Source organism: Scyliorhinus canicula, chromosome 14, assembly GCF_902713615.1.
Source record: "Scyliorhinus canicula chromosome 14, sScyCan1.1, whole genome shotgun sequence".
NCBI classification, from domain to species: Eukaryota; Metazoa; Chordata; class Chondrichthyes; order Carcharhiniformes; family Scyliorhinidae; genus Scyliorhinus; species Scyliorhinus canicula.
In genome coordinates, this window is record NC_052159.1 from 27344232 (window position 1) to 27372002 (window position 27771).

The following is a 27771-nucleotide window of genomic DNA, read 5'->3' on the forward strand; positions in this document are numbered from 1 at the left end:
GTAGTGAGCACGGGTTGGCATGAATTGACACTAAATTAGCAAATGGGGCTATAAAGAGCCATGGGAATATGGGAGGCTTAGGTGAAATGTCGGGACACGGGGATGGGGGGGGGGGGGTTAGAGGGTCATAGATTAGCATGGGATGAATGAGGGGCCAGTGGTTATGGAGGGGCATAATGTAGCATAGGGGGTTTAGGTTGTCATGGATGAGGAATGTGTGAGTAGCGTGAGGCTAGAAGGATTTTTTCGTTTCATTCTTTTTATTTCAACAAAGTGCCAGAGCCCAATGAACCGCCACACCCAGCAGGCTCTACATTGGTTCCAGAGATGGCCGGCCCAAGTGCCAACCCACCCCCCACCCCGGAACAAACACCAGAACTGCAGGAGGTCATTTTTAAAGGTTGGCTTCGGAGTGCTAGGAATTGTACTGCCTCTGCACACCCAACCCAGGAGGGAAAATCTAGACCCTGGTGTGCAAGGATCGCTACATCGGAGGTTACAGGCAAACCAAAACTTTATATACAGTGATTTTCGGATAATTAGGGGTGAAAGATTTCTGCCGTAGCTTTGGTGCATTGAAAGTTCATTAAAGACCAACATAAATTTCACTGTCAAAACACTGCCGCTCTGTTGTAGAAACACAGCTTGCTGCTACATGCACCAAGTCCAAACTGACTGACAAATTACTCTGCATTCAGCCATTTTTTGATGACTTATTTTGTGGATAATAATCAGACCCTTTAATCTCGGAGATCTGCGTTTAAATGCAACTCGGTCTTGAAACGAGTTTCGTAAGAGCATGAGGTAAAGCCAAAACATGCCCCTAGTACTGCAACTCACTCAGTCCTGAATTTAGTGCATTTCAAGGTTTGAACATCTTGGACAAACATTTGCAAATCAGCTATAAATAATCAGTCCTGCAGAGAATGTGACTTTTGCAGGCATGGATATATTGTGGCAACAATTTTGTGCTGTGCTATTTGTTTGCTTCGCTGATTTAAAAAAGTTACTGATCTAAATAGCACACAGACCATCTGGACTACATTTTGTTTGCTTACAGTTGCTGAATAGATCAGTAACCATCAACTCGGTCTATAATAAGATAGTACACTTTCTCCCAATTTGGTAAATTCTCTTCAAAATGAGAAACAAAATGAGAATGAGCCTGTCTTTACAATTTCCATTTACTCTCAAATCTCCATTCGTCATTCAAAGCACCATCTTTTCTAGTTACGGCTGACCTGCTGTGTAATTCTAGAACTTTCTCCTCTTATTTCAGATTTCCAGCATTCACAGTTTTTCCTGTTGATTCCACTTTCAGTCTTCTTCAATGCTGATTTCTCCCTTTAACTTGAGAGGACCAAAGTTTTTGGCTGTATTTTGTGCCCCCCCCCCCCTCCCCTTCCCCCACACCCACAGTGTGATCTATCCACTCCAATTCCTGCCCACCCTGACACGTCTCCTATTTTACGGGTGACGGCGGTGGCGTTGGACGGCCTGCTCGCCCTTGGGTCCAGTGAAGCCTAATTTTCTCAGTCGGCTGAACAGCTGGTTCGTGATGCATTTCTGGGACTTCCACAGTGCTTTCACAGGTTTGGGGCCACTCGGCTCTCGCTCTTGGTCCTACACCCTGCATTTCTTTTTTATCTCACGCATTCGCCTCACATTTTCCTTCTCGTTATCCCTCGATTCTTTTTTTTTTGGGGGGGGGAGCGGGGGAGACAGCATTCTGTGCAACGACTCTCCTTCCGGCTGTAGCAGCATCCCAGCAGAGTCTCTTTGTCCGCTCTCCAGGAGCGCGGTTTCAAATCACGCACTGGTTGAGATTATCTGTGAAGGCCCCGCCTTCTCAACCTTGCCCCTCGCCTGAGGTGTGGTGACCCTCAGGTTAAATCACCACCAGTCAGCTCTCCCCCTCAAAGGGAGAAAGCAGCCTACGGTCATCCGGGACTATGGAGACTTTTCTTTTACTTATGATCATCTGGACACCAAGGCTGTGGCACGACATATTGCAAAGGAAACTGGAAATTCTACTCTATTTTCTGGATACTAATGACAATAAGGGATATGGGGCTAATGGGGGAGAAAACGGTGTACAGTTGGGTTGTCAGTCTGAATAGTGCAGCAGGTTTGACGGGCAAATGCTCGAGCCTTCAAACTTTTAAAGAATATCTGAAAGGAGGTGGAGAGTTGTAAAGAATTGAGGAGGGAGCTCCAGAGCTCAGGACATGGATGACTGAAGGAATGAATGCCAGTCGTGGGGTGAAGGGGAAGGGGGGAATTCTCAAAAGGATGGGAGGTGTAGGAACAGATTTTTGGAGAGTAGGAAGAGATGACAGCGATCGGCAGGGGTGAGGCCAAACATGATGATAGGAATTTTCATTTTGAAGCACCAGTGTATCGGAGGCACATCAGCGAAGATGGGCTTGATGGACGGGATGGGACGAGATGAGAATATGGGCAGCAGAGATTATAGAGAATGAAATACTGGAGGATGGGCTGAAGGGCAAGGAGTGACAGATGTACAGATGAAGGTTTCAGCAGCAGATGAGCTGACGCAGGACAGAATCAAGTGACATTGTGGAGGTGGAAATAGGTGGTCCTCACAAGGGAGAGGATGGAGAAGTCAGATATTCAATGTTGCCGGAAATGCATTCCCATGATTATGTTTGGCAAGATACAATAGTTTGCCATTGCCTTCTGTACCATCTGGCTGACCGGGAAACTCTCTCACTCTTTGCTGCCTGCCAACAGGCATACTGGAAGGAGTTACAGGCTGATAATCAACCTGTTATAAACGTATTTTCCATGGCCATCAAATCCTAGAGTGGGACTTGAATTCACAGATTGTAGCTCAGAGGCAAGGGACCCTACCCACTGCGCCACAAAACCTCCACATCTCATAACTAGACAGAAATATACCTGTACGACCAGAACTCTACCTGGTACCTCTTTCTCTTCTGTCCAAACCATCAGATGGAGGGCTCCACGACCACAGCGCGCTCCACGGTCAGTGCACGAAAGCAAGCGGTATTCAATACAGCTTCAAATGAGATCAGGCAGAAATCGGGTCCCAAAAGAACAACTCACACTCACGCTGCAGGGACTGATGGCTTTCCTCACCAACATGTTCTCGAAATATTGATTTGCAAAAGTATCTTCATTGTGCAAACTGACCATTTAGTATTGAGGTGCAATATGAAATTACTAGATTTCTTGACCTTTTTCCACATGTAACTGCTCCCAGAGGTGGTAATATAAATACTTACTGTTAAATACTTACTAGCTATGGAAACAGATGGAAGTCTGCCTCAAGTGCACTACTAGGTGCAGGAGGAGATTTGGAATCGGACTGCCGAATGCTACAAGCAAACGTTAGGAATGTAACTTCACAGCATAATACCCAAAGCATTCGAGTGCATCCGGTTTAAATTACAATGTATTTATCCAAGGCTACAATTAGGCCAGCAATAGCTGAGCACTGAGAACATACAGAGTCAACTTCACGAATTGCTGAAGTCCTTGATTTGATTGTGTTTTCACAAATGCTGTTTGATAAGCTCTATGATATTGACCTGGCTACATTGAAGACACAGTGATATTTTTCCAGGAAGTAACTTTACATTTTAGTTACACACCCAGGGGGCAGCATGGTGGCGCAGTGGTTAGCACTGCTGCATCACGGCGCCGAGGACCTGGGCTCGATCCCGGCCCCGGGTCACTGTCCATATGGAGTTTGCACGTTCTCGCCGTGTCTGCATGGGTCTCACCCCCACAACCCAGAAAGATGTGCAGGGTAGGTGGATTGGCCACGCTAAATTGGCCCTTAATTGGAAAAAAGAATTGGGCACTCTTCAATTTATATATTTTTAAAATGTTACACACTCAGGAAATTCACACCAAGTATAAAACTTGCGCTGATATGTCTCCAGGTCTCCCTTGGTGAGTGCAAGTAGATTCAGAGGAAGTAGGAATCCACTGCGCAAGGAAGACAATGATTTGAAGAGTGTCCAATCACTTCACGGTGAGGTAAACTGAAGGACCATTGTTAATGGATCAGGAAAGCTCGTTCAATAGCACAACGCAACATAAAGTTACCTATAAATACAATTCAATTTGCCAATAACTTCTGGAACTGCGGAGAGTCTTGAGGGTTAAATGTATCGAGAGCTGGTGACTTAATATTCCAATCTACACTATCCAATTCTCCTTTCCATTGAAATTAATCAAAACAATAAGAATCAGATGGGCTGTAAATCAAGTCTTCAATTCACTATTGCCCATTTTATCTTACTTCTCAGGAACAAACATTGGCAGCTTCTTGGGCGGGGGATTTGGTTCTTTCTTTGGGGATTTCACACGGCATGTGAGAGGACCTGTGTTCAAACCCCAACAGGTCCTGCCTTTCGGGGATGAGAGCTCGACCTGACAAAAGGAGACACGGGGCAGAATTTTACGTTGATCATGCGATGTTATGTGTTTTCACAGTTGGCGGACTGGCCAAGCGGCCTTCACATTTTCACTACACCCTCACCCCAGGGTGGGATGAAGTGTCCAGGGGTGTAAGTTAAGGAAAAAAGATGTCTGGGGACTGAGGTTTTTTTGAGTATTGCTGTCAGGTGCTTGAATGTGCTGCGTTGACACAGTTTGCTGCATTTGTTTCATCTCATTTAATTTGTACAGGTCTACAGCTCCCTGTGGTGTTCGACATCAGCTGTCTGCCTTCAAGAAGATGGTTAGAAGCACCCGCTCACTTTTCTAGGTGCCCACCCCCTTCTCAATCACACCACCCCCCCCCCCCCCCCCCCCCCACCCCCTCACCCCACCCAAACAGTGCTTCGTCTTTCCCTGTGTGAATTTCACACTTGCTGCCTACTAATTGGCCAGTGAGCGTGAAAACGTGGTCGGGTCCGATCTCGGCCAGAAGCACACATCTCCTACTCTTCCAGACCCGCCAGTCACGTCGGCCCAACAAGCGCAAGATTAGGGCCATAGACATATGGAGAGTGAGGATCAACATAAAATAAACTGCATACAAAAATGAAAAAATAAAAATAAAAATAGAACAGGTCATGGTGAATGGAAAAGATACAAACAGTAACAGGATGGGAAAAACAGATAGTGAGCACAACAAAAAGGGAGAATGATTTATTATTATAGAATATAATTTACAGTGCAGAAGGAGGTCATTTGGCCCATCGAGTCTGCACCGGCTCTTGGAAAGAGCACGCTACCCAAGGTCCACATCCCCACCCTATTCCCATAACCCAGCAACCCCACCCAACACTAAGGGCAATTTAGTCTGGCCAATCCACCTAACCTGCACATCTTTGGACTGTGGGAGGAAACCGGAGCACCCGGAGGAAACCCACGCAGACACGGGGAGAACGTGCAGTCTCTGCACAGACAGTGACCCAAGCCGGGATTCGAACCTGGGATCCTGGAGCTGTGAAGCAATTGTGCTAACCACAATGCTTGCAAAGGAGGTAAAAACAAACATGCAAAATATAGGAATTATGTCAGGAAAAGAGATGTGCGCAGACCTCTTGAAAACTAGAAACAACAATTTAAGAAATGCTGAATAACTATTTCACCAACAGTATTTAAAGTAGAGAAGAGGTCAGTACGTCAGACCATAAGGAAGCTCACATTGAATTAGGCACAGAGACCTCTCAAAATTACCACAAGAATAATAAGAGCAATGAGGAAGATGACACTAAAAAGAGTGACTAGTAACCACGGCAAGATGATTTCCATCCCAGCGTTTTAAAAGTAGCAGCTGAGAGCATTGCAAATGCCCTAACTACAATCTTCCAAAGTTCTCTTGATGCAGCTGTTAAATGGATCCAAATTTGAGAGTGAAGTACGAAACAAGACACAAATTTCTGTTTCTTTGTTATTCACAAGATCTAACATCACAGAGCACTTCACAGCTGCAGGTTGTGTTTGCTGCTTGTGGGCAGCATGGTGGCAGAGTGGGTTAGCACTGCTGTCTCACGGCGCCAGGGTCCCAGGTTCGATCCCGGCTCTGGGTCACTGTCCGTGTGGAGTTTGCACATTCTCCCCGTGTCTGCGTGGGTTTCGCCCCCACAACCCAAAAATGTGCAGAGTAGGTGGATTGTCCACGCTAAATTGCCCCTTAATTGGAAAAAATAATTGGGTAATCTAAATTTTGGGAAAAAAAAGTAGAAATGACAGAACATGGTTTATTTTGATACAATAACAGTACTCCTCCACTCCCCTCAGGGTCCTTCCCCGACCTGCAGCTAAGCCGGGATTAGTACACTACTGAAGCTCTGCCTGTAAAGGGAAAACCCTGCCCCTTTTAAAGGGAAGGCCTGCCTGCTTTAAAGGGGGAGTTCATATTCCAGGGAGGTCACGGGAAAGCGTATAGTCCTGATCCCAGGACCTCCATGGTACAGCCCTGCTGTCTCATGGCGCCAGGGTCCCAGGTTCGATCCCGGCTCTGGGTCACTGTCCGTGTGGAGTTTGCACATTCTCCCCGTGTTTGCCTGGGTTTCGTCCCCCACAACCCAAAGATGTGCAGGCTAAGTGGATTGGCCAAGTTAAATTGCCCCTGAATTGGAAAAAATGAATTGGGTCCTCTAAATTTTTTTTAAAAAAGTGTTTGCTGCTTGCTCCTGCTGGTGCCGATGCCTGGAGGCCGTTGTTGCTGTTTCCTTCCTTTTCTGTGGCAGGAAAGAAGGACAGTTATTTCGAAGTAACCTGGGTGTTGGAACACTGGGATCAGGGGGATGTCTGAGTCCAGAAGGACATGATCAATTGGATCAAATCATGTTTGAAACAATAACATGCTGTGGGACCTGGTGAGCGACATTGATCCAAATGGGCCACCTGATAATGCTGTTGAAGAAATGCTTTTGCTGATTGCTGATGCTTTTGTTAGTGTGGTGAGTGCTACATGTAACTGACATGTCACTGCGGGTTAAACATGCTGGAAGTCAAGGATGTTTAACTGCACCTTGAGCACCAGTGGATGTCAGGATTTAGTTCCGGTGAGATTGCATAGCTATGGCTCCTGGTCGGAGAATGGCAGTGATATATAGAAAAATCATATGGTGATGGACAGATCATTTTTACAACAAAATTCTGGACATGATAACACATTCTAAGGCTTATCCTCCATTTCTGTTGAGGAACCTGCAAGGGGGTGATACCCTGTGGTTTTTTTTGTGAAAGTGAGCTGATATGCGCTGTAGTGTTCTATGTTCTATATAGCTTTGTATTGGTACCAATATCAAACAGTGACGTTTCCTTGTTGTTTAATGGTTAGTGTGATATGTTACATAGTTGATTTTCAAATCTTTGTTACTGTTGACCGTTTAATAAACAAAATATTCTCTGCCTCCTAACTATTAATCCAATGGTCCAGCTGACTCTCTTTATACGCTTTTGAGTACCAGTAAAACAAACAAATTAACCAATTAAACCAATTGATAACCACAAGAGGCACTGCAACTAAGAGGCACTGTGATTAAAAAAAAGTTCTTGGAACGTTACCAAACTAAATTTCAATATACTTTTGGGGGTCAATTATGCACTCCAGACCCTACAGAGCCCACTAGCCAATTCCCTATTTATACTCTTTTAAATAGAACAGGAAATATCCGTCAGGGCGGTACAGAGGCAAGCACCCAGGTTCAATTCCGACCTTGGGTCACTGTCTGTGTGGAGCTTACGCGTTCTCCCCGCGCCTGCTGGGATTTCTTCCGGGTGTTCCGGTTTCCTCCCACAGTCCAAATTGTGGAGGTTAAGTCGATTGTCCACGCTAAATTGCCCTTTAGTGTCAAATGGTTAGGTGGGTGCTATAGCGGTAGGCCAGGGCCAATGGCCTAGGTAGAGGGTTCTTTCGGAGAGTCGCTGCAGACTTGATGAGCCAAATGGTCTCCTTCTGCACTGTAGGATGACATTTAACATAATTGACAGGGGTGACTGCCCCCGGTAGGGTGCTGAAATTAAAACAAAACATTGAGGGAGACATAACTAACAAAACGAAAATATAATTCACGGGGACTGTCCCCTGTTTATACTCTTTTCAATAAAGCTAACATCAATAAATTAAACAAAAAGGACAGGCAGATGGTGATAGCCCAGGGTGGGGCACTTTAACTAAAACATAACATCCAAAGGATGCGCAATAAATTAAAATAAAATGTTCTCTCCAGGAGTAATGATACACCCCAGTCTCCACGGGGTCCACTGGTCATTAAGGCATGAAGTTCCCTCTCCAAGGCCACCTGCCCACAAACGTAGCTGCTGCAGAGGCTGACTCTCTTTACATGTGCTCTTAGTCCTTAATCAAATTGGAAAATTGTGTATGTTGCTCCAGCATTTAAGAAGGGTGACAGAGCGAAACTGAGGAATTCTGGACCAATTAGCCTAACATCTGCTGTCAGGAGATTATTGGCGTCTATCATGACTAAGCACCGTGCACAATTTTCAGCTAATCAAACAGAAGCAGCAATATTTGGAAAAGGTAGGTTGTGCCTGCCAAATCTGATTGAGTTTCTTTGAATAGGTTGCCAATAGTCACAGCAGAATGTCTTTGAATGTTATCTATTGGGAGTTCTAGAAGGCATTTGGTAAAGTCTCTCATGACGGACTATATGCTAAAGTTGAAGTTCATGGAATTGAAAATTTTTTGCTTTTTTTTGTTTGTTCATTTACGGGATGAGGGTGTCGCTGGTTAGGCCAGCATTTATTGCCCATAAAAGGTGGTAGCGAGCTGCCTTCTTGAACCGCTGCAGTCCAGGTGGTGTAGGTACACCCACAGTGCTGTTAGGGAGGGAGTTCCACGATTTTGACCCAGTGACAGTGAGGGAACGGCAATATATTACCAAGTCAGGATGATAAGAAGTCTTACAACACCAGGTTAAAGTCCAACATGTTTGTTTCAAACACTAGCTTTCGGAGCACTGCTCCGTCCTCAGGTGAATCTGGATAATGGGCAGTTGCTCTAATCAGCAGGATGTATTAGTGGTGTCCCACATGAATCAATGCTGGGGCCATAACTATTCATTATATTTATTAATGACTTATGATGGTGGGATAGACAGCCACTAATCCAAATTTGCTAATCCACACTAACATGGAGTTTGATTCCAGATCAGCAATGATTGTGTTTTATGGAGGAAGAGTCTCAAAGGCCTACTCTTCTTCCTCTGTTCCTCACATCATCCTCCCTCCACTCCTTTAAGCATGATCACTCTTAAATTTTAAAACTGAAATTTGTTCTGCTAAGGCCCGTAACACTCTATTTTGTGTGAATAATAATTTTTTTAAAAGTAACTGGACTATTTTTGTAAATATTACAACGGCCTTCAGCCTCTCAAAGGATTCATTTGACCGTCAGCAACATTCTGCCACAACTCTGGATTACCGTTACACTGATTTCTGTGTGGTTAGAATGCTGGCTCATCAAAAATACACAAAGGGAAAAAGAAAATTACATTTCCTGAGTTTATAGGCCAACTGAGTATAGGACAACAAGGTGCTAAAACAACAATAATTCCGTGAACAAAATATATTCAGATTCAGTTCAGTTGGTTGTTATTACTGGCTGTCCCTGGGTTCGAGGATGACATCTACTCAGGGTTGTGGGTTGCCTCCATGGGTCTTGCGACTGTAAGGCCGGTTCTGTACCCACTGATCTTTGAGCACAATGCCCCATCACTCATCCGGTAGTGGGATCTGGAGAGCAGGATTTGCTTCGGGTGAAATTTTCCAAAAACAAAAGGCAAAGTGTCAGGTTCTGACTGGAAAGCAGCATCTTCCCAGGTTTACGCTCCATGATCTTCTGATACTTTGTCAAAAAAAAAGCAGGGCATGTTTTGCCTCTCTGGCAAGGTGGGGCATCATAGAGTCAGCAACCCTCCCCCCCCCCATCATCACTGACATTGGGGCTTCAGTGTTTCTCCACATCCCCCCCCCCCCCCCCCAAAGAATCCACAGAAGTTGTTTTGAGTGGCATCTGTCACTTGGTTTCAGAGTGTGGGGTGTCTGACCACATTCCTCCTATTGGTTTACACAGGCTGTATACTTACTGGGAACGTTAGAGTCCAAGTCAAATTTTGTAACTTCTGTCATCCTTTACAAATCTGTATATATCTGTAAAGGTATAATTGGGGTGAAGTAGTAGTATATCATAGTTAATATTAATAAATTTGAGAAGATGGACAGATTTTTAATTAGTCGTCGGTTGAAGGGTCATGGGGAACGGGCAGGAAAGTGGAGCTGAAGCCGAGATGAGATCAGCCATGATCATATTGAATGGCGGAGCGGGGCTGCGTTGCCCACTCCTGCTGCTAGTTCTCATATTCTTTTCTTATATAACGGTTTTACTCTTTTGTTACAAATTCATCGGCAGCCCTGGCGATTCTTTCATCCATGCATCTAGACACAATGGATTGTGTCGTGGCCTGAAGCCTGTAAACTCAGGGGCTGGAGGCAAACTAAGAATCATCCAACACACTTGTAAGGTGTGGACATAATACTTCACAAAACTTTGGGGGTATATAATGGTTGAAAAAATTGGGTTGTGATCCAAAGCAGTCAAATTGGATTTGTTTATTGTCACGTGTACCGAGGTACAGTGAAAAGTATTTTTCTGCAAGCAGCTCAACAGATCATTAATAGAAGAAAATACATAATCGGGCAACACAAGGTATACAATGTAACTACATAAACACTGCCATCGGATGAAGCATACAGAGTGTAGTGTGAATGAGGTCAGTCCATAAGAGGATTATTTAGGAGTCTGGTAACAGTGGGAAAGAAGCTGTTTTCGAGTCTGTTCATGCGTGTTCCCAGACTTCTGTATCTCCTGCCCGATGGAAGAAGTTGGAAGAGTGAGTAAGCCGGGTGGGAGGGGTCTTTGATTATACTGCCCGCTTTCCCCAGGCAGCGGGAAGTGTAGATGGAGTCAATGGATGGGAGGTGGGTTCGTGTGATGGACTGGGCGGTGTTCACGACTCTCTGAAGTTTCTTGCGGTCCTGGGCCGAGCAGTTGCCATACCAGGCTGTGATGCAGCCAGATAGGATGCTTTCTATAAAAATGACTGGAATAGAAGGAGAGCTGTTTAACACCCAGGCTATCCCCTCATCCAACATTTCTGATACACCCCCCCCAGTACTCCTCCGCACCACAATCACCAAAGAAATAAATGTACCCTTTTGGGTTTTGTCACTTAATATGGTCATTACATGAACTACCCTTGGAACATAGGGACAAGGAGCAGAAGTAGGCAATTCAGCCCGTCATTCAATCAGATCACAGCTGATCTCTTCTTGGCCTCAAATCCACTCACCCATATCACTTTAACCCGTTTTTAAAAATCAGAAATATATCTATCTCCTTCTTGAAACCACTTAACGACTCATATTCCACCACTGTAGGACCTCTTAGTTTCAAATAAAAGGTGATTGTGCGAGTTTGAGTTTTATTGCAAAAACTTGGTTAGTACAAAAATTTCAAAAATACAATAAGAACCAAAAGCAGGGCATAAAAAAGAAAACAATGGAAAGAGAACAAAGGCGAACTTATGGCGGTAACTTTATACCTGCACGGTTTGATACCACCTCCCTCTCTGCTCTTCCAGGTCTTGAATTGTGACTTCTGAATAGTAGTCTTTACCATCACTCACACTGGTATCTAACTTTCTGGCTGTACTTACTTTGTTACATTGTCACATTTGTAGTCTGGGTCCTGAAAAGCTGATGTGGTCTCAGTATACTTTCCCACAGATACTAGGGGTTGCATTCCCGAATTTGAGGCTATGTCCCGAGGATCCGTGCCGTTTTTCATGGGAAAAATCGGCGCCGCCCCAGCACTGATCCTCCGACGCAGTCCGCAGGCACCACTCTGGGTTCCTGACCGCGGAGATCACACGTCAACCGACCGGTCAGGAATTCGGCCCATCGGGGGAGGGCCTTCAGGTGACGTCCTGAGGCTGTCCCAATGGTGTGCGGTGCACGCTGCAGCGACACCGATTTGGAGGGGGCGGCGCATGCGCAACCTGCGTAAAATGGGCGCCACCCCAATTCGGTTGTAAAAATGGGTTCTCCGCCCGATTGCCGATTACGAGATCAGCTTCGGGAAAAGGAGAATCCCGCCCTATGGATGGGATTCTCCGGCTCGACAGCTGGCCAATGAGGTTTCCCATTGTGGGCAGTCCCACGCCGTCGGGAAATTCCTGGACTGTCAGCGCAACAGAGAATCCTGACAGCGGAAAATCCAGTCCAATATTTTCAAAACTTGGTTTTTAGCTATCTCCCTACGATGGGGCAGTGAGGCCCACACATTCACCACCTTCTGTGAGAAGTAGTTCCCTGCTCTGGAATCACAAAATCATATTGCAGCACAAAAGTAGGCTATCTAGTCCATCGCATTCCGCAGACTCTCTGAAGAGCCACTCAGCTAGTCCCCTCTACCCCTCCCTTTCCCCACACCCCCGCAAATCCATTCTTTTCAGCTGCTCTTCCAATTCCCCTTTGGAAGCCACAATTGAATCTACCTCTCCCCACACTCTCAAGACCGTGCATTCCTCGTCCTGAGATCGCACTGTGGAAAAAGAGGGGTTTTCCTCACGTCACAATTGGTTCTATTCACCTTAAATCAGTGTCCTCTAGTTCTTAACCCTTCAGGAAGTTGAGAATAGTTTCTCCCTGTCGACTCTGTCTCAATGCCTCGTTGGTTTTGAACACTTCCTTTGAAACACTTTCTCAACCTGCCTTGCCATCTTCAATGATCATGATGTGGAGATTCCGGCGTTGGACTAGGGTGGGCACAGTAAGAAGTCTTACAACACCAGGCTAAAGTCCAACAGGTTTGTTTGGAATCACCAGCTTTCGGAGCGTAGCTCCTTCCTCAGGCGAGTACACTCATCAGGTTAGTCCACACTCACGCCACTGCCACTCTGCCTGTGCTCTTGGGGGTTGCCAGCCCAGACTGGTGCTGCTGCTAGCCCAATAGTGCAGTCCAAAGCCGGGCCTTCTCGGAGCACAGCTAAAAAGGAAAAACCTGCTGGGCTACAACAAAAAGGCAAGAGAGCCAACACAGGCACGACAGGCCAAATGGCCTCTGCGAGTGCTGTAGTCACTCAAACAAATTCAAAGCTGCTCCAGGGAATCCTACAAGGCCACTGGCAGTCTCCCCCCACTGAAAGTCAGCAGCCTTCAATCTGCCATGCGATAGTCACTGGGGTACCACTGCATAGGGGCAGTGGGACAGACAAAGCCTCATGGAAGACTGGTTACCCAAGACCTGATGATGTTTGGAGAGTGTGGGGTTATACTCCAGCTGGATGTTTGAGGGATTGGAACACATCATGGTTGTGGTACATGTGAATGTACATGTGACACCTGCAGTGACACGCATACAGAAGGGCGACACGGTAGCACAGTGGTTATCACTGCTGCTTCACAGCTCCAAGGATCTGGGTTTGATTACCGGCTTGGGTCACTGTCTGTGCAGAGTCTGCACGTTCTCCCAGTGTCTGCGTGGGTTTTTTCCGGGTGCTCCTGTTTCCTCCCACAAGTCCCGAAAGATGGTCTGTTAGGTAACTTGGACATTCTGAATTCTCCCTCAGTGTACTCAAACAGGTGCTGTAGTGTGGCGGCTAGGGACTTTTCACAGTAACTTCATTGCAGTGTTAATGTAAGCCTACTTGTGACAATAAAGATTATTATAAAGTTAATGGCACTCTCTTTGGGAAGCCTGCTAACGTGGCACAAAATCCCATGTCAGCCCTGCCTGCTGCTCTCTGCCCACAGAGGATGTAATGAATTCCCCATTTCTTTGTATACAGTGCACCAGTGCCTCTCATACACAGCAATAAAGAGTGGGCCACAAAATGTTGAAGATGTTGTCTGCTCCAGCCAGGAAGGAACCCAATGAGGAGAAGGAGCTGCTGACCACAGTCAATGTTACAGCCACTGGCAATGCTATCCTTGCCCTGCTCGGAGGATGCAGGTTGAGGTGGCAAATTTCAATGAGCAGGTTCTTTGAGAAACGGAGACCACACGTGCGTTGTTCCTCACTAAGATTCAGAGAGGAGAACTGCCCCCAAAGACCCTTGTCTCCTGCCAAGAGCTCTTCTCCTCGCTGTCCCCTCTCCTCCTTCTCCCCACCATGCTGCAGGAGGGGGGGAGGGAGAATCTACAGCACCCACCACTGGGACCAAGCGGAAGGTGTGAGCACAACCCTTGAATTGAGAATCAAGGCGCTCAGTTTGTGCCACACCACTCCCTGTAGATTCTACAAGCGTTAAGTGGCAGTACAAACCTCCAGACACTATCCCGAAAGTGGTTCATTAATCCTTTAAACTGGTTGGGGGAGGAGGGGTGGGTTGCTGCTCCTGAACACACACCCAGCCGTGCAAGGTTAAGAGACAGCGTTATCTGGATGGAGATGAAAACGACGCCACTAGAGCTAATTCAGCACATGTTGACCGAGATCACAATCTGTCCTCCCCCCCCCCCCCCCCAAACCACACTTCCAGTCCAGCCGCCAGAACCTAGAGAGTCATAGATGTTTACAGCATGGAAACAAAGCCCTTCAACCCAATCGGTGATAATAACCGCCTCAAAATGGCGTTCACTGTGGCCAGCACCGCAAGTGTCTGGGTGCCATAGCAGCATCAACAGCATCGAAAGTCAGGGCACTATACAATTGAACCTTTTGACCGTTAACTCTCACAAACTGACAGAATTTGTGTGGGGTAATTTGCAGTGACATGTTGCATGGATTTTCAGAAAACAAAATGCGTACATGGCTGTTCATCGAGTCTGTGTGCAACCACCAGTGAACAAACTGAGCTCATCAATTTGTACAATCTTGCCAAGTGCTTCAATGCAGTTCAGTTCAGTATTGTCCTTCAGGGCAAATGGTATCGCTTTGTGAAGTTCAACTACTGCCTGTCCATTGTTCAACAGGTTGATGCTGTGTTCTCCTGGTAAACAGCCAGGAGCTGGAAGCAAATCACTGGAAACACTGACAAAGACACAAAAGGTTTCTCTTTTCCCTCTGTTGGCTTTTCCACAGTAGCAACCACTAATACTCTCTTCACCTGCCATGTTCCTGCACATTCCCTCAAACCCAAGTAGCAATAAATAGCATATAATGCTTTGTATTTCACTGCTCTTATAATCTCAGGCCATTTCCAGTACATCGCCACAGGAATGTGCTTTCAGTTTAAGTGACTTTGGGCCTCTGCCTACAGACAGAGCCAAAGCTGTCACGCTCATGATATCCCACACTGTGCCTGGTATTAATGTTCAGGAGTAAAGCAGAAGCCAGAAAACTGCAAACGCTGGAGACCAAACAAACGCTGGCGGAAGCGTTCAGCGGATCACTCCATATCTGTGGTAGTATGACTAGGGGTATTACGGTACCTGGGAGTGTGAGCTGCCATTGGTGCAGAGGGCTCGCTGCCCATTGGCCCAGGTATCGTGTGCCTCTTATCACTATTGGCCAAGAGGAAGGTAGCTCCGCCTACGAGGTGGGGTATAAGAACCTGTGTTCCACTGCAGCCAGGCCATTTCCTGTACATCTGCTGCCGGGCTCACTTCTTGCTAAGTAAAGCCTTTCATTTCGGACTTCACCTACGTTTCGTGTCCATTGATTGTGCATCAGTATCCGTGGAGAACACACACATGTACACGTGTCCAATGTGGGCCCGTCAACAAAACACGTGAAGAGTGACACCCAGAGCATTAACTTGTCTGTTCACAGATGCTGGCTAACCAGTTTGCGAATAAAACCTTTGGGAGCCTGAGGCCTTCATCAAGATTCATGAAGACCACATTCCACCAGCGTCCACAAAATGCTACTCTTCACGATTTTCACTGACTGAGGCAGCACTCAATGAATGAACGGTTGATGCTTATGACATCTGTCGTGATTTCCCGACAGGAAGGTCTCAAATAATTTTAACACTTGTTGTCATGTATCCAACATTGCTGTGCAGGAATGCTGATATGTATTTGGTCATACTTTTCTAGCTTGCTGCCAAGATATTTTGGAGCAAAAATACTTGAAGGTCTATTTTTCTACCATAAGCTACCAACATTTCAATAAAACATACAGTGTGTAGCACAGGGCCCCAGCAATGGCAGGGGCCCATTTGGAGAAGTGACAACTGTTGTGGTGGGAACACTAATCAACCTTGGTAGCTCTAAATTTGCTCCTAGGCTCAAGATAGGCCTAGCAGCAGGCACTGCAGAAAAACATCGTTGCCAGACGTTCAGAGGTGGTGGAGACTTAGACAGTTCAGACATAGATCTCCTGAATTGGTGTGAAGTTTCTGAACATCGAACATATAGTGCAGAAGGAGGCCATTCGGCCCATCGAGACTGCACCAACCCACCTAAGCCCCCACCTCCACCCTATCCCCGTAACCCAATAACCCATCCTAACCTTTTTGGTCACTAAGGGCAATTTATCACAGCCAACCCATCTAACCTGCACATCTTTGGACTGTGGGAAGAAACCGGAGCACCCGGAGGAAACACACGCAGACACGGGGAGAACGTGCAGACTCCACACAGACAGTGACCCAGCGGGGATTCGAACCTGGGACCCTGGCGCTGTGAAGCCACAGTGCTAGCCACTTGTGCTACCGTGCTGCCCGACCGAGAGGGTCGGACTCAGAGTGAGAGGGCCGGGCCGGGGGTGAGAGGGCCGCGAGTGAGAGGGCCGGGCCGGGCGTGAGAGGGCCGGGCCGGGCGTGAGAGGGCCGGGCGTGAGAGAGCCGGGCCGGGAGTGAGAGGGCCGGGCCGGGAGTGGGAGGGCCGGATTGAGAGGGCCGGGCCGGGAGTGAGAGGGCCGGGCCGCGAGTGAGAGGGCCGGATTGAGAGCGGGAGGGCCGGTCCCGAGAGCGGGAGGGCCGGGCCGAGAGCGAGGGGGCTGGGCAGAGAGTGAGAGGGCCGGATTGAGAGCGGGAGGGCCGGTCCCGAGAGCGGGAGGGCTGGGCAGAGAGTGAGAGGGCCGGATTGAGAGCGGGAGGGCCGGTCCCGAGAGCGGGAGGGCCGGGCCGAGAGCGAGGGGGCCGGGCCGAGAGCGGGAGGGCCAGGCCGAGAGCGGGAGGGCCAGGCCGAGAGCGGGAGGGCCGGATTCAGAGTGCAAGGGCTGGGCCGAGAGCGGGAGGGCCAGGCCGAGAGCGAGGGGGCCGGGCCGAGAGTGAGGGGGCCGGGCCGAGAGCGAGGGGGCCGGGCCGAGAGCGAGGGGGCCGGGCCGAGAGCGAGGGGGCCGGGCCGAGAGCGAGGGGGCCGGGCCGAGAGCGGGGGGGCCGGGCCGAGAGCGGGGGGGGCCGGGCCGAGAGCGAGGGGGCCAGGCCGAGAGCGGGAGGGCAGGATTCAGAGTGCGAGGGCTGGGCCGAGAGCGGGAGGGCCGGGCCGAGAGCGAGAGGGCCGGATTGAGAGCGAGGGGGCCAGGCCGAGAGCGAGGGGGCCAGGCCGAGAGCGAGAGGGCCAGGCCGAGAGCGAGAGGGCCGAGCCGAGAGCAAGAGGGCCAGGCCGAGAGTGAGGGGGCCAGGCCGAGAGCGAGAGGGCCGGGCCGAGACTGAGGGGGCCAGGCCGAGAGCGAGAGGGCCGAGCCGAGAGCAAGAGGGCCAGGCCGAGAGTGAGGGGGCTAGGCCGAGAGCGAGGGGGCCGGGCCGAGAGCGAGGGGGCCAGGCCGAGAGCGAGAGGGCCGGGCCGAGAGCGAGAGGGCCGAGCCGAGAGCAAGAGGGCCAGGCCGAGAGTGAGGGGGCCAGGCCGAGAGCGAGAGGGCCGGGCCGAGACTGAGGGGGCCAGGCCGAGAGCGAGAGGGCCGAGCCGAGAGCAAGAGGGCCAGGCCGAGAGTGAGGGGGCTAGGCCGAGAGCGAGGGGGCCGGGCCGAGAGCGAGGGGGCCAGGCCGAGAGCGAGAGGGCCGGGCCGAGAGCGAGAGGGCCGGGCCGAGAGTGAGGTGGCCGGGCCGAGAGTGAGGGGGCTGGGCCGAGAGCGAGAGGGCCGGATTGAGAGCGAGGGGGCCAGGCCGAGAGCGAGAGGGCCGGGCCGAGAGCAAGAGGGCCAGGCCGAGAGTGAGGTGGCCAGGCCGAGAGTGAGAGGGCCGGATTGAGAGTGAGGGGGCCAGGCCGAGAGCGTGAGGGCCGGACCGAGAGCGAGGGGGCCGGATTGAGAGCGGGAGGGCCGGGCCGAGAGCGAGAGGGCCGGGCCGAGAGCGAGAGGGCCGGGCCGAGAGTGAGGTGGCCGGGCCGAGAGTGAGAGGGCCGGATTGAGAGTGAGGGGGCCAGGCCGAGAGCGAGAGGGCCGGGCCGAGAGCGAGAGGGCCGGGCCGAGAGCGAGAGGGCGGACAGAGAGCGAGAGGGCGGACAGAGAGCGAGAGGGCGGACAGAGAGCGAGAGGGCGGACAGAGAGCGAGAGGGCGGACAGAGAGCGAGAGGGCGGACAGAGAGCGAGAGGGCGGACAGAGAGCGAGAGGGCCGGACAGAGAGCGAGAGGGCGGACAGAGAGCGAGAGGGCCGGGCCGAGAGCGAGAGGGCCGGGCCGAGAGTGAGAGGGCCGGGCCGAGAGCGAGAGGGCCGGACCGAGAGCGAGAGGGCCGGATTGAGAGCGGGAGGGCCGGATTGAGAGCGAGGGGGCCAGGCCGAGAGTGAGAGGGCCGGGCCGAGAGCGAGGGGGCCGGGCCGAGAGCGAGGGGGCCGGGCCGAGAGCGAGAGGGCCGGGCCGAGAGTGAGAGGGCCGGGCCGAGAGCGAGAGGGCCGGGCCGAGAGCGAGAGGGCCGGGCCGAGAGCGAGAGGGCCGGGCCGAGAGCGAGAGGGCCGGGCCGAGAGCGAGAGGGCCGGGCCGAGAGGGAGAGGGCCGGGCCGAGAGCGAGAGGGCCGGGCCGAGAGCGAGAGGGCCGGGCCGAGAGCGAGAGGGCCGGATTGAGAGTGAGGGGGCCAGGCCGAGAGTGAGAGGGCTGGGCCGAGAGCGAGAGGGCCGAATTGAGAGTGAGGGGGCCAGTTCGAGAGTGAGAGGGCTGGGCCGAGAGCGAGAGGGCCGGATTGAGAGTGAGGGGGCCAGGCCGAGAGTGAGGGGGCCAGGCCGAGAGCGAGAGGGCCGGGCCGAGACTGAGAGGGCCGGATTGAGAGTGAGACTGAGTGTCATATTTCATGGATGGCAGTGGTTAGCACTGCTGCCTCACAGCGCCGGAGACACAGGTTTGATTCCAACCTTGGGTGACTGTGCGGAGTTTGCACATTCTCCCGGTGTCTGCGTGGGTTTCCTCCCACTGTTCAAAGATATGCAGTTAGGTGGATTGGCTATGCTAAATTGCCCCTTAGTGTCCACAAAAGTTAAGTGGAGTTACTGGGTTAGCGTGGAGGTGTGGACCGAGGTGGGGTGCTATTTCAGAGGGTCGGTGCAGACTGGATGGGCCGAATGGCCTGCTTCTGCATTATACGGATTCTATGGATACCATTGTTTCTCTGTCAATCTTAAACCATGTTAGTAACATCTAAAACATTCTGCAATACTATATAGCGCTGTCTAAAATCCGATCTAATGCCAACCAATATCTTGGGCGGGATTCACCCCTACCCTGCTGGGGTGGGGGGTTCCCGGAGGGACGGGGTTGCGTGAACCACTCCGGCCTCGGGCTGCCCCAAAGGTGTGGAATCCTCCGCACCTTCAGGGGCTAGGCCCGCCCCGGAGGGAAAGCGGCTTGGCGCCACGCCAACCAGCACCGAAGGGTCTCCGCCGGCCGGCACGAGTCGGCGCATGCGCGGGAGCACCAGCGCGTGCTGGCATCATCCCCGTGCATGCGCAGAAGGATTTGCTTCCGTACCGGGAATGGCGGAGGACCACAGCCTCCGGTGCGGAACAATAGAGTGCCCCACGGCACAGGCCTGCCTGCGGATCGGTGGGCCCCGACCGCAGGCCAGGCCACCGTGGAGGCACCCCCCTGGGGCCAGATCCCCCTGCACCCCCCCCCCCCCAAGAACCCCGGAGCCCGCCTGTGCCGCCAGATCCCGCTGGTAAGGGACCTACGCCGGCGGGACTGGCAAAAGATGGGTGGGACTTCGGCCCATCATGGGCCGGAGATTTCGGGCAGCCCCAGCGCCCATTGAGTCGCGCCAGACCCCGCCATTCTCAGAGGCAGGCAGCGCGACTCACGCCGGGCCGGTTTTTGGGGGGGTGGGAGAATTAGGAGGACGGCGGGGGCTGGATTCACGTAATTGTAATGTTGAGATTGGGAGTCGGTTTAACTCAGTTAGCTGGATGGCTGGTTTGTGATGTGGAGTGATGTAACAGCCATTACCATCACTGAATCCCCCACCATCAACATCCCAGGCATTACCATTGGCCAGAAATTGAACTGGACTAGCCATAAAAATAATGTGGCTACAAGAGCAGGTCAGAGGCTCGGAAGCATGTGGCAAGTAACTCACCTCCTGACCACACAAAGCCTGTCCACCATCTACAAGGCACATGTCAGTAGTGTAATGGGCAGCACAGTAGCACAGTGGTTAGCACTGTTGCTTCACAGTTCCAGGGTCCCAGGTTCGATTCCAGGCTTGGGTCACTGTCTGTGCAGAGTCTGCATGTTCTCTCCATGTCTGCGTGGGTTTCCTCCGGGAGCTCCGGTTTCCTCCCACAAGCCCCTAAAGACGTGCTGTTAGGTGAATTGGACATTCTGAATTCTCCCTCAGTGTACCCGAACAGGAGCCGGAGTGTGGTGACTAGGGGATTCTCACAGTAACTTAATTGCAGTGTTAATGCAAGCCTACTTGTGACAATAAAGATTATTATTATGGAATACTCTCCACCTGCCTTAAATGAGTGCGGCTCCAACAACCCCAGAGAGCTCGACATCACCCAGAACAGAGCAGCCTCCTTGATTTGCATCCCATCCACCACCTTAAACGTTTACTCTTTCCACCACCAACGTACAGTGGCAGCAGGTTGTGCCAACTACAAGATACACTGCAGTAACTCAGCAGTCTCCTTCGACAGCTATTACCATCCCAGACCAGACTCAACAGTGGACCAAAAACCCCAATATTTTAGTTTATTTAAGACTGTGGTGAATGAATAGTTCACTCCAGGAGTGATTGCACGAAGGAATTGGGCTTTGGTATTTCTAAAACAAAACTTTATTATGAACACAATATTAAACTTCGCACCTGCAAATAACAGCTTACAATTACTCAATTTCCCATTAAACAACAAAAGAAGCATACAGGCTCTCAATCTATCTAAAACTCTGGCCTACCTCAAAATGACAGTGGGCCAAGCTGAGAATAGTTAATGCAGCATAGACTGCAGATTGATTCTGACCACTGGGTACTGTTGGCCTTTGTGGTTTAATAAATACACTGGGTGGCATTTTCAAAAGTTCATGGTGAACCCCACAACCGAATTGGTGACTGGTCCCTACAGTGACTGAATGCACTGACACCATTGGAGATAATTAGCAGCGAAAGGAGATTCTCACACATTATCCATACTGTATAAACGATTAGCAATAGAGTTTATCCACTGGCACAGCCATCAGCTCTGGAATAAATCACCCAGGACCTCCCTGGCATTGAACATTTCACATTACAAATATAAACGCCGGCTGACATTTACGGACACCTGTTTTACCAAAGATAGAAAGCAATAAACAGATAAACTTCTGGCAAGCACACCAAACAAAAATTATTCCCAGGACACCTGCAGAGTGAAGATAATCAACTATTTTTATTGAAGCCTCTTAAGAAGTCTTGCGCATCGACATGTTTATTTTTGGCTGTGTTTCTCATCTTGTTGTTGTCTGCAAAGGTGGATTTTTCAGCAATGCTGGGGGCAGGATGGACGACACTGCCATTTGCACGGGGTGGGGTGGGTAGGCAGCCTGGGAAGTGCAGCTATGTGGCAATCGGACAACTGACTGCCAGCGGGCGGAGGTAACATCCAGCATGGCGGGCAGATAGCTGAGGAATGCTGCTGTTATCTTTATAGGGCCGCTCTGTAAAAGGTATTGTGGCAGCAGTCAACAAGGCCGAGAGGACTGTTTTGTTAACTGCAAGGCAGGTAATCTGTGCTACTCATCTCAGTTACAGTAGAGGCTTTGGACGTGTGGTGATATGCATCACTGTAAATACACAAGGGGTTAATGTAAATACACATAGACTAGATAGACACTAGAGGGAGCACCAGAGACACAACACACAGACATTCAACCAATAGGTCAGTAAGATAGGACACGACCAATGGGCATTCACGACACACACACACAGGTGACACTACCACAGGGGGGCATTACACCAACCCATATAAAAGGACACAGCAAACATGATCTTTCTCTTTCCAGTGGAGACACTCAGTGAGTACACAGGGTTGATTTGAAACACATCACACCCACCACCTGGATTGTAGCAGACTGGTTCGTCAGTCTGAGTAGCTATAGCAGGATTAACAGGAGAGTCGAATCCAAGTAGGAGGATCATTTACAGTTTCATAAATGTGTTAAAGCTATCTCCAAGTCTGAACCTGCTTTTGTCAGAGTGCACATCAAGGTAGCAGCTTATGCTACATCAAGAGCATAACAAAACAGGAAGGCGGCTCAAAGTCATCCAGAAGTTTTGTAGGTTTATTGAGCAACATAACTTAAATAATTGCGTGAGGTCTTACTTTAAGAACTGTACTAGTAGAAAGGTTACAACTACTAGGCCTGACCACACTAGCAGTCCTGAGCTAAATCTCTGCCTCTGTTCTCCTCACAGTCTAATCCACCCCACAGCCCAGAGTGCTGCTTGCTTCCCCCTTTTATACACGCCCGTGCTGCCCCCTAGTGGTCTTTCCATTACCCATCAGCCCCTTCTGTACATATCCATGTAACGATCATTACAATGACAAGCTGCAAGGAAGAGGCAAGTGCAGCAATGAGAGAGGCAAGATCTCCCCTGGAGGACCCATGGTTTAGCGATGGTTCCCAGCAGGCTCTCCCCCAGGCTAGCTCTTTCCCCGGGGATGGGAGTGGAGACCTGCCCGCCACATCAAGAAACCTGGATGAAGATTGCAGAGGAGGTCAGCGATCGCGGAGTCATCCCTCGAACCTGCCCACGGTGCCACAAAAGACCCCCCACAATGTCCTCACTTTAGGGGCTTACATGTGGCAAAGTGTTAGCTAGATAGAGTATTCCACACAATGGAGCCACACAATAGTTTCACTGACTGTGACAGACATGACTGCATTGCGGTGAATGGTGTTATCTCAGTGGAAGGCAGCAACTTTATAATTTTCTTGTTTGGAAATCTGAACACACAGGTATTTAATAAACGAATTAAACCACAAGATTCATGGTTCATAACAAAAGAATGTTACGACACAAAAATCAAAGAACAGGAATACTAATCACTACACTCTATCACAACTGGGCAGTTATGTTAAAAATATTAAAAGTACAATGAACACAAGTCGCTTATTCTCTCAACTGAATTTTTTTAAGTCAAACTTCCTTCTACATCCAATTTGACTTACAACCACAAAAACTCAAGTCAGATACCTATCAAAAATTGGAATATTAAACACATGGGGCTGGATTCTCCGCCTTTGTAGCTAAGTGCCGACGCCGGCATGGGAACTGTGGTGTTTTACAACGCCAATATCGTCGCCGAATCCTCCCCGGTTCTGGGATCGGTGAGGCATTAGCAGCAATGCTGGGTAAAACCCCTGGCTCCCATGCAAAAATGGTCAGAGAATGGCCAGGACCGTGGCCGCACATATGCATGCCAACGGCCTGCAGTGGTCGCGCCGTACAACATGGCGCCGGCTGTGCGCGGACCCGACGTGCCAAATACTACCCCACAGGACAGCCCATCACCAGTCCCTCCAGCCCTCGCGGAAGCCCCCCCCACCCCGGACAGCAGCACGGATCCCGGCCGAGAGTGGTGGCGCTGGGCACAATCCACAGCTGCTACGCCACGTTCCTGACCATTCAGACCACACGTCAACCGTGCGGTCGGGAAATCGGCTCATTGGGGGCGGAGCTACGGAGGAGGGCCTTCCGATGACGCCCCTATGTCGATCCAACAGCGTGCAGCGCGAGGCGTTCATCAAGCGAGTGAAAGCCTTTTCTGGTGATAAAGACTGTTGCCTAATCTGTGGGAGTCCTAGTGGCCATATGTGTTCAGGCAATCACACCCTGCTCCTGAGGGAATCCAGCATTGGCCCCAAATCCAATATACCGCTCAGTCCGACTGTCTTGGTCGGCCTGGCCCTCTTGAATGTGCCACTGGTGGTCACCTTGATGCAGTAATGAGCTGCAGACTGGGAGATCTCACAAATGTGTCCAGAAGGTCCCTGGAATGGCCCAGAGGAGTGAAGTTCACCCTCAGTGCCACTGATACTGCCCATCACTTCCCATGGAGCTCAGCTCGGCCTCCGACATGGCGACCAGCTTGGTGACCGCCTCACTGGAGAGGCGCAGTCTTCAGTGACGCTGCTGTTCTGACATCTGAAGGCAACTGAGCCACAGTGTGCACGCCCTTCTCTGGTGGGTAATGTCTCCTCTGTCTCTGCAAAGAGGCTGGTAGAGTGCCACTCTGTTCACCCCCACCCCCGAGGCTTGGTGCACCTGCTGCCCTATTGCTCTCTCTCTCTCTGCAGCCCTCTCCCTCTCGGTTCTCCCTCCTCACTGGAGGCACCAAAGACAGGCCCATGGCCGTAGGCTCGCCGTGTGTCCAGGGCTTCCTTCGACCTACATAGGTACCAGCAGGCAGATGCCACTCTGGTAGTATACCTTCCAACAGGTCTGCTATCGTTTCCCCTTCTCCCCACTGTGTCTGTGCCAATGCCCGTGCTGTTTCACCCGCCCCGTCAAGACAGGAGGTGAACTCCCACTTGTTCAGCGCCTCATTACACCTGGCGAGATTCGGAAACCTCCTGGCTTATGTTCAGAGCTGTGATAATCCGTTAAGTCCTCATAGCTTCCTTCTCAATACGATTAATTACCTGCCTGTCTCAATGAATCACATCATCCACGCTGGCTGCCCTGGTAAAATTCACTCCGTGGTAACAATTGTTGTTTACTCAAAATATTTTCAATAAAATCAAGATGACTCAAGTGAGACATTGACCCATACATCCCGATTTGCTTTGTCAATCAAATTCCAATGTTTGAAACTCCCCCAAACTAAAAGGCAGTCTGTAGGTCATGGATCTTCCTACTTGCCCCAGTGAGGACAGCGATATTTCCCCCGTGCAGTTTGCACTAATCAGAACACTGCTACCAGTTTTCACTGAGCTAGGGTTTGTTGAAGGAATGTTGGATTTGTACACGGTTAAATCTGCCCATCAATCACGTAACAGGACAAAATGATCATCGGAACCAACAGCCAAAGAGCTCAGAATGGGCTTCACCTTTATAAACACAGGAAAGAATGTTCTGATTATAGAACAAAAGTTGCCATGTCCTGTTCAGTCAGCATAATTCCAACTCCGTTTGCTTCTGGCAACAGCATTAATAAACCATGTTTTATAGTTTTTGACAGCTCCTAGCCTCCCCACACAGACAGTCTGAGAACTGAGTTCACAGCTGGAACACACAGCAGCCATTGTTGAGTGGTCCTTCGCCGGATAAGGTGCTGCTCCTCAGAGGTGCTGCTTTATTCCAAACCAAACAAAACCTTTAGAGGAGCCGTGTTTCTGAGCATGTCAAATCGGGGTTTGTTCGTGTGGCTCTGCTGGCAGTGCAGAAATCGCACTTTGCACCCTCCCAGTGTTGTACAGAACACAGAACTGTCAGGAAGGTTCCTCCTGCTGAACTCGCATTAACATACCCAGATTCCAGCCTGGTCTTCCAGTCAGATTTCACTTACCTCGAATCAGCTCGCAGGCACTGGTAGAATCCAGCCATGTTGCCCTGGTGCGAACCTCTTCCCTCTGACACAGGCTGTCGCCCTGACTGCACTGTCTCCCCACGGGGCAGATGTATGGACTCCTCTGCATGCCTTTGCTGATCAGCAACGGGGTTGGGTTACTGCTGAGTTTAAAAGGACACAGTGCTTTTGTTTTTGAGCAAGGTGCAGCACCAACCCTGCACCGAGTCAAAGAGGAGTTTGAGCGGGAACTTCGCCCTGAAAAGGATTCTCCCAACTTTGAGCTTCATTTTAAACTGGAATTAATCTGGTGTTTAATGGACCCCCATCAGACCATCATTCGTGGAGTAAAATCACTTCTCAACCGGCGTCAAGAATAAATTTCCGCTGGCTCCACTCGTTTGGTTTTAAGTTTTAACAATACTTTTTGATCTTTGCAGGTCCGATCTTCTGCTCATTGTGAAATAATATTTTTTTTAAAATAAAATCCCTGTGACCCGAGGGCTGCTCTGTTTAAACCAAACATGTTCCTCTTGACATTAAGAACCCCTTTTTTAGACAAACCAGTTTCCCCAGTATTTTTCTATTTTACAAGAAACATATCTCAATTTGGAGCGCTCGCCCCAATACTCTGCAGTTTATACTTAACCTTACCACCGTACTGGCAATACCAGCTTCTTGAAGGGGCACACTTTTTAATTAGCGTTGTCAGAGGTGAGGATGTCAAGGGTCAGAGTGTAGTTCAGAGTTCATACTGACTGCCCTAGTGTTGCCAACAGTTTGATACCTCAATCAGCTTGTCTGATCGAGATTGGTTGGGAGTAAATTAAAAGAACTTGCATTTACATAGCGCCGTCCACATCCTCAGCACATCCCAAGGCACTTTACAGCCAAGGAGCTACTTTTTCTTTTCAGGGGTGGTTGCCATTGTGATATAGGAAACAGGGCAGCCAAACTGTGCACAGTGAGATCCCACAAACAGCACTTCGTAATGATGCGTTTGAATGATGCCGGTGTCCTCCTTTGAATAAGGCTCGGGGGTTCCTGGCATTGGGGTTCCTGGTATCGGGGATCCTGGTATCGGGGATCCTGGAACATTCACCCGAGAGACACGGACATTCTCGGTTTAACATCTCATCCCGAGATTGTGAAAAGCGAATATTCACATGGGTGGCACGGTAGTACAGTGGTTAGCACGGTTGCAACACACGCCAGGGACCCGGATTTGATTCCCGGCTTCTGTGCGGAGTCTGCTAGGTAATTTGGACATTCTGAATTCTCCCTCCGTGCACCCGAACAGGCGCTGGAATGTGGCGGCTAGGGGCTTTTCACAGTAACTTCATTGCAGTGTAATGTATGTAAGCCTACCTGTGACAATAAAGATTATTATTAACCATCTGATTTTCAATTTAGATAATATTTTCTCTACACCTCACTAAAAAACCGTGAGACATTGTTATAGAATAATATGTAGTACAGGGTGTTGTTGTTAATGACCATGAGATCAGTGAGCGTGGTGACATCAGAAAGAGTGACACAAAATAACTTCTATGCCTTCCAAATGTTATGATAGTCTCTTAAGGTGATCGGAAATGTGAGCATTTCAATATGTTAGGTCAGCGACTGACGTAGGCACACAATTCTGGCGACCGATGTTCTCCATGCCATAGCTAAAATGGCGCCAGAGCCTCAATTCAAGAAGCGCTGGCCCAAAACTAGCAGCCACCATTTTCACTGGGGTGATCGTGGTCAGGGGACGGGGGTAGTGCAGTTTACACATCTGTGGTCCACAGAGGCAGCTGCAGATGTAAAATCTCAGCTGAGTTCAAAAAGTTGCAATTTCCATCAAAGGACATGTTCAAAACGCAACTCATGGACTTTAGCTATTTGAGCAAAAGACCAAAACCCAGAGTTATTTGGAGAGG

The 27771-nt window shown here is 49.9% G+C and overlaps 1 protein-coding gene across 2 annotated transcripts in view; it reads right to left on the minus strand.

The window, feature by feature from the left end:
• The window catches only part of LOC119977410 (CRACD-like protein), a 112534-nt gene extending 86582 nt beyond the window's left edge, over positions 1–25952 (minus strand). For both annotated transcript variants that reach the window (XM_038818282.1, XM_038818281.1), the window contains exon 1: positions 25847–25952. In XM_038818282.1, coding sequence (XP_038674210.1) covers positions 25847–25884 — 38 coding nt within the window. In that variant the 5' untranslated portion in view covers positions 25885–25952. The remainder of the gene's footprint in view (positions 1–25846) is intronic.
• Between the last annotated feature and the right edge of the window lie 1819 nt (positions 25953–27771).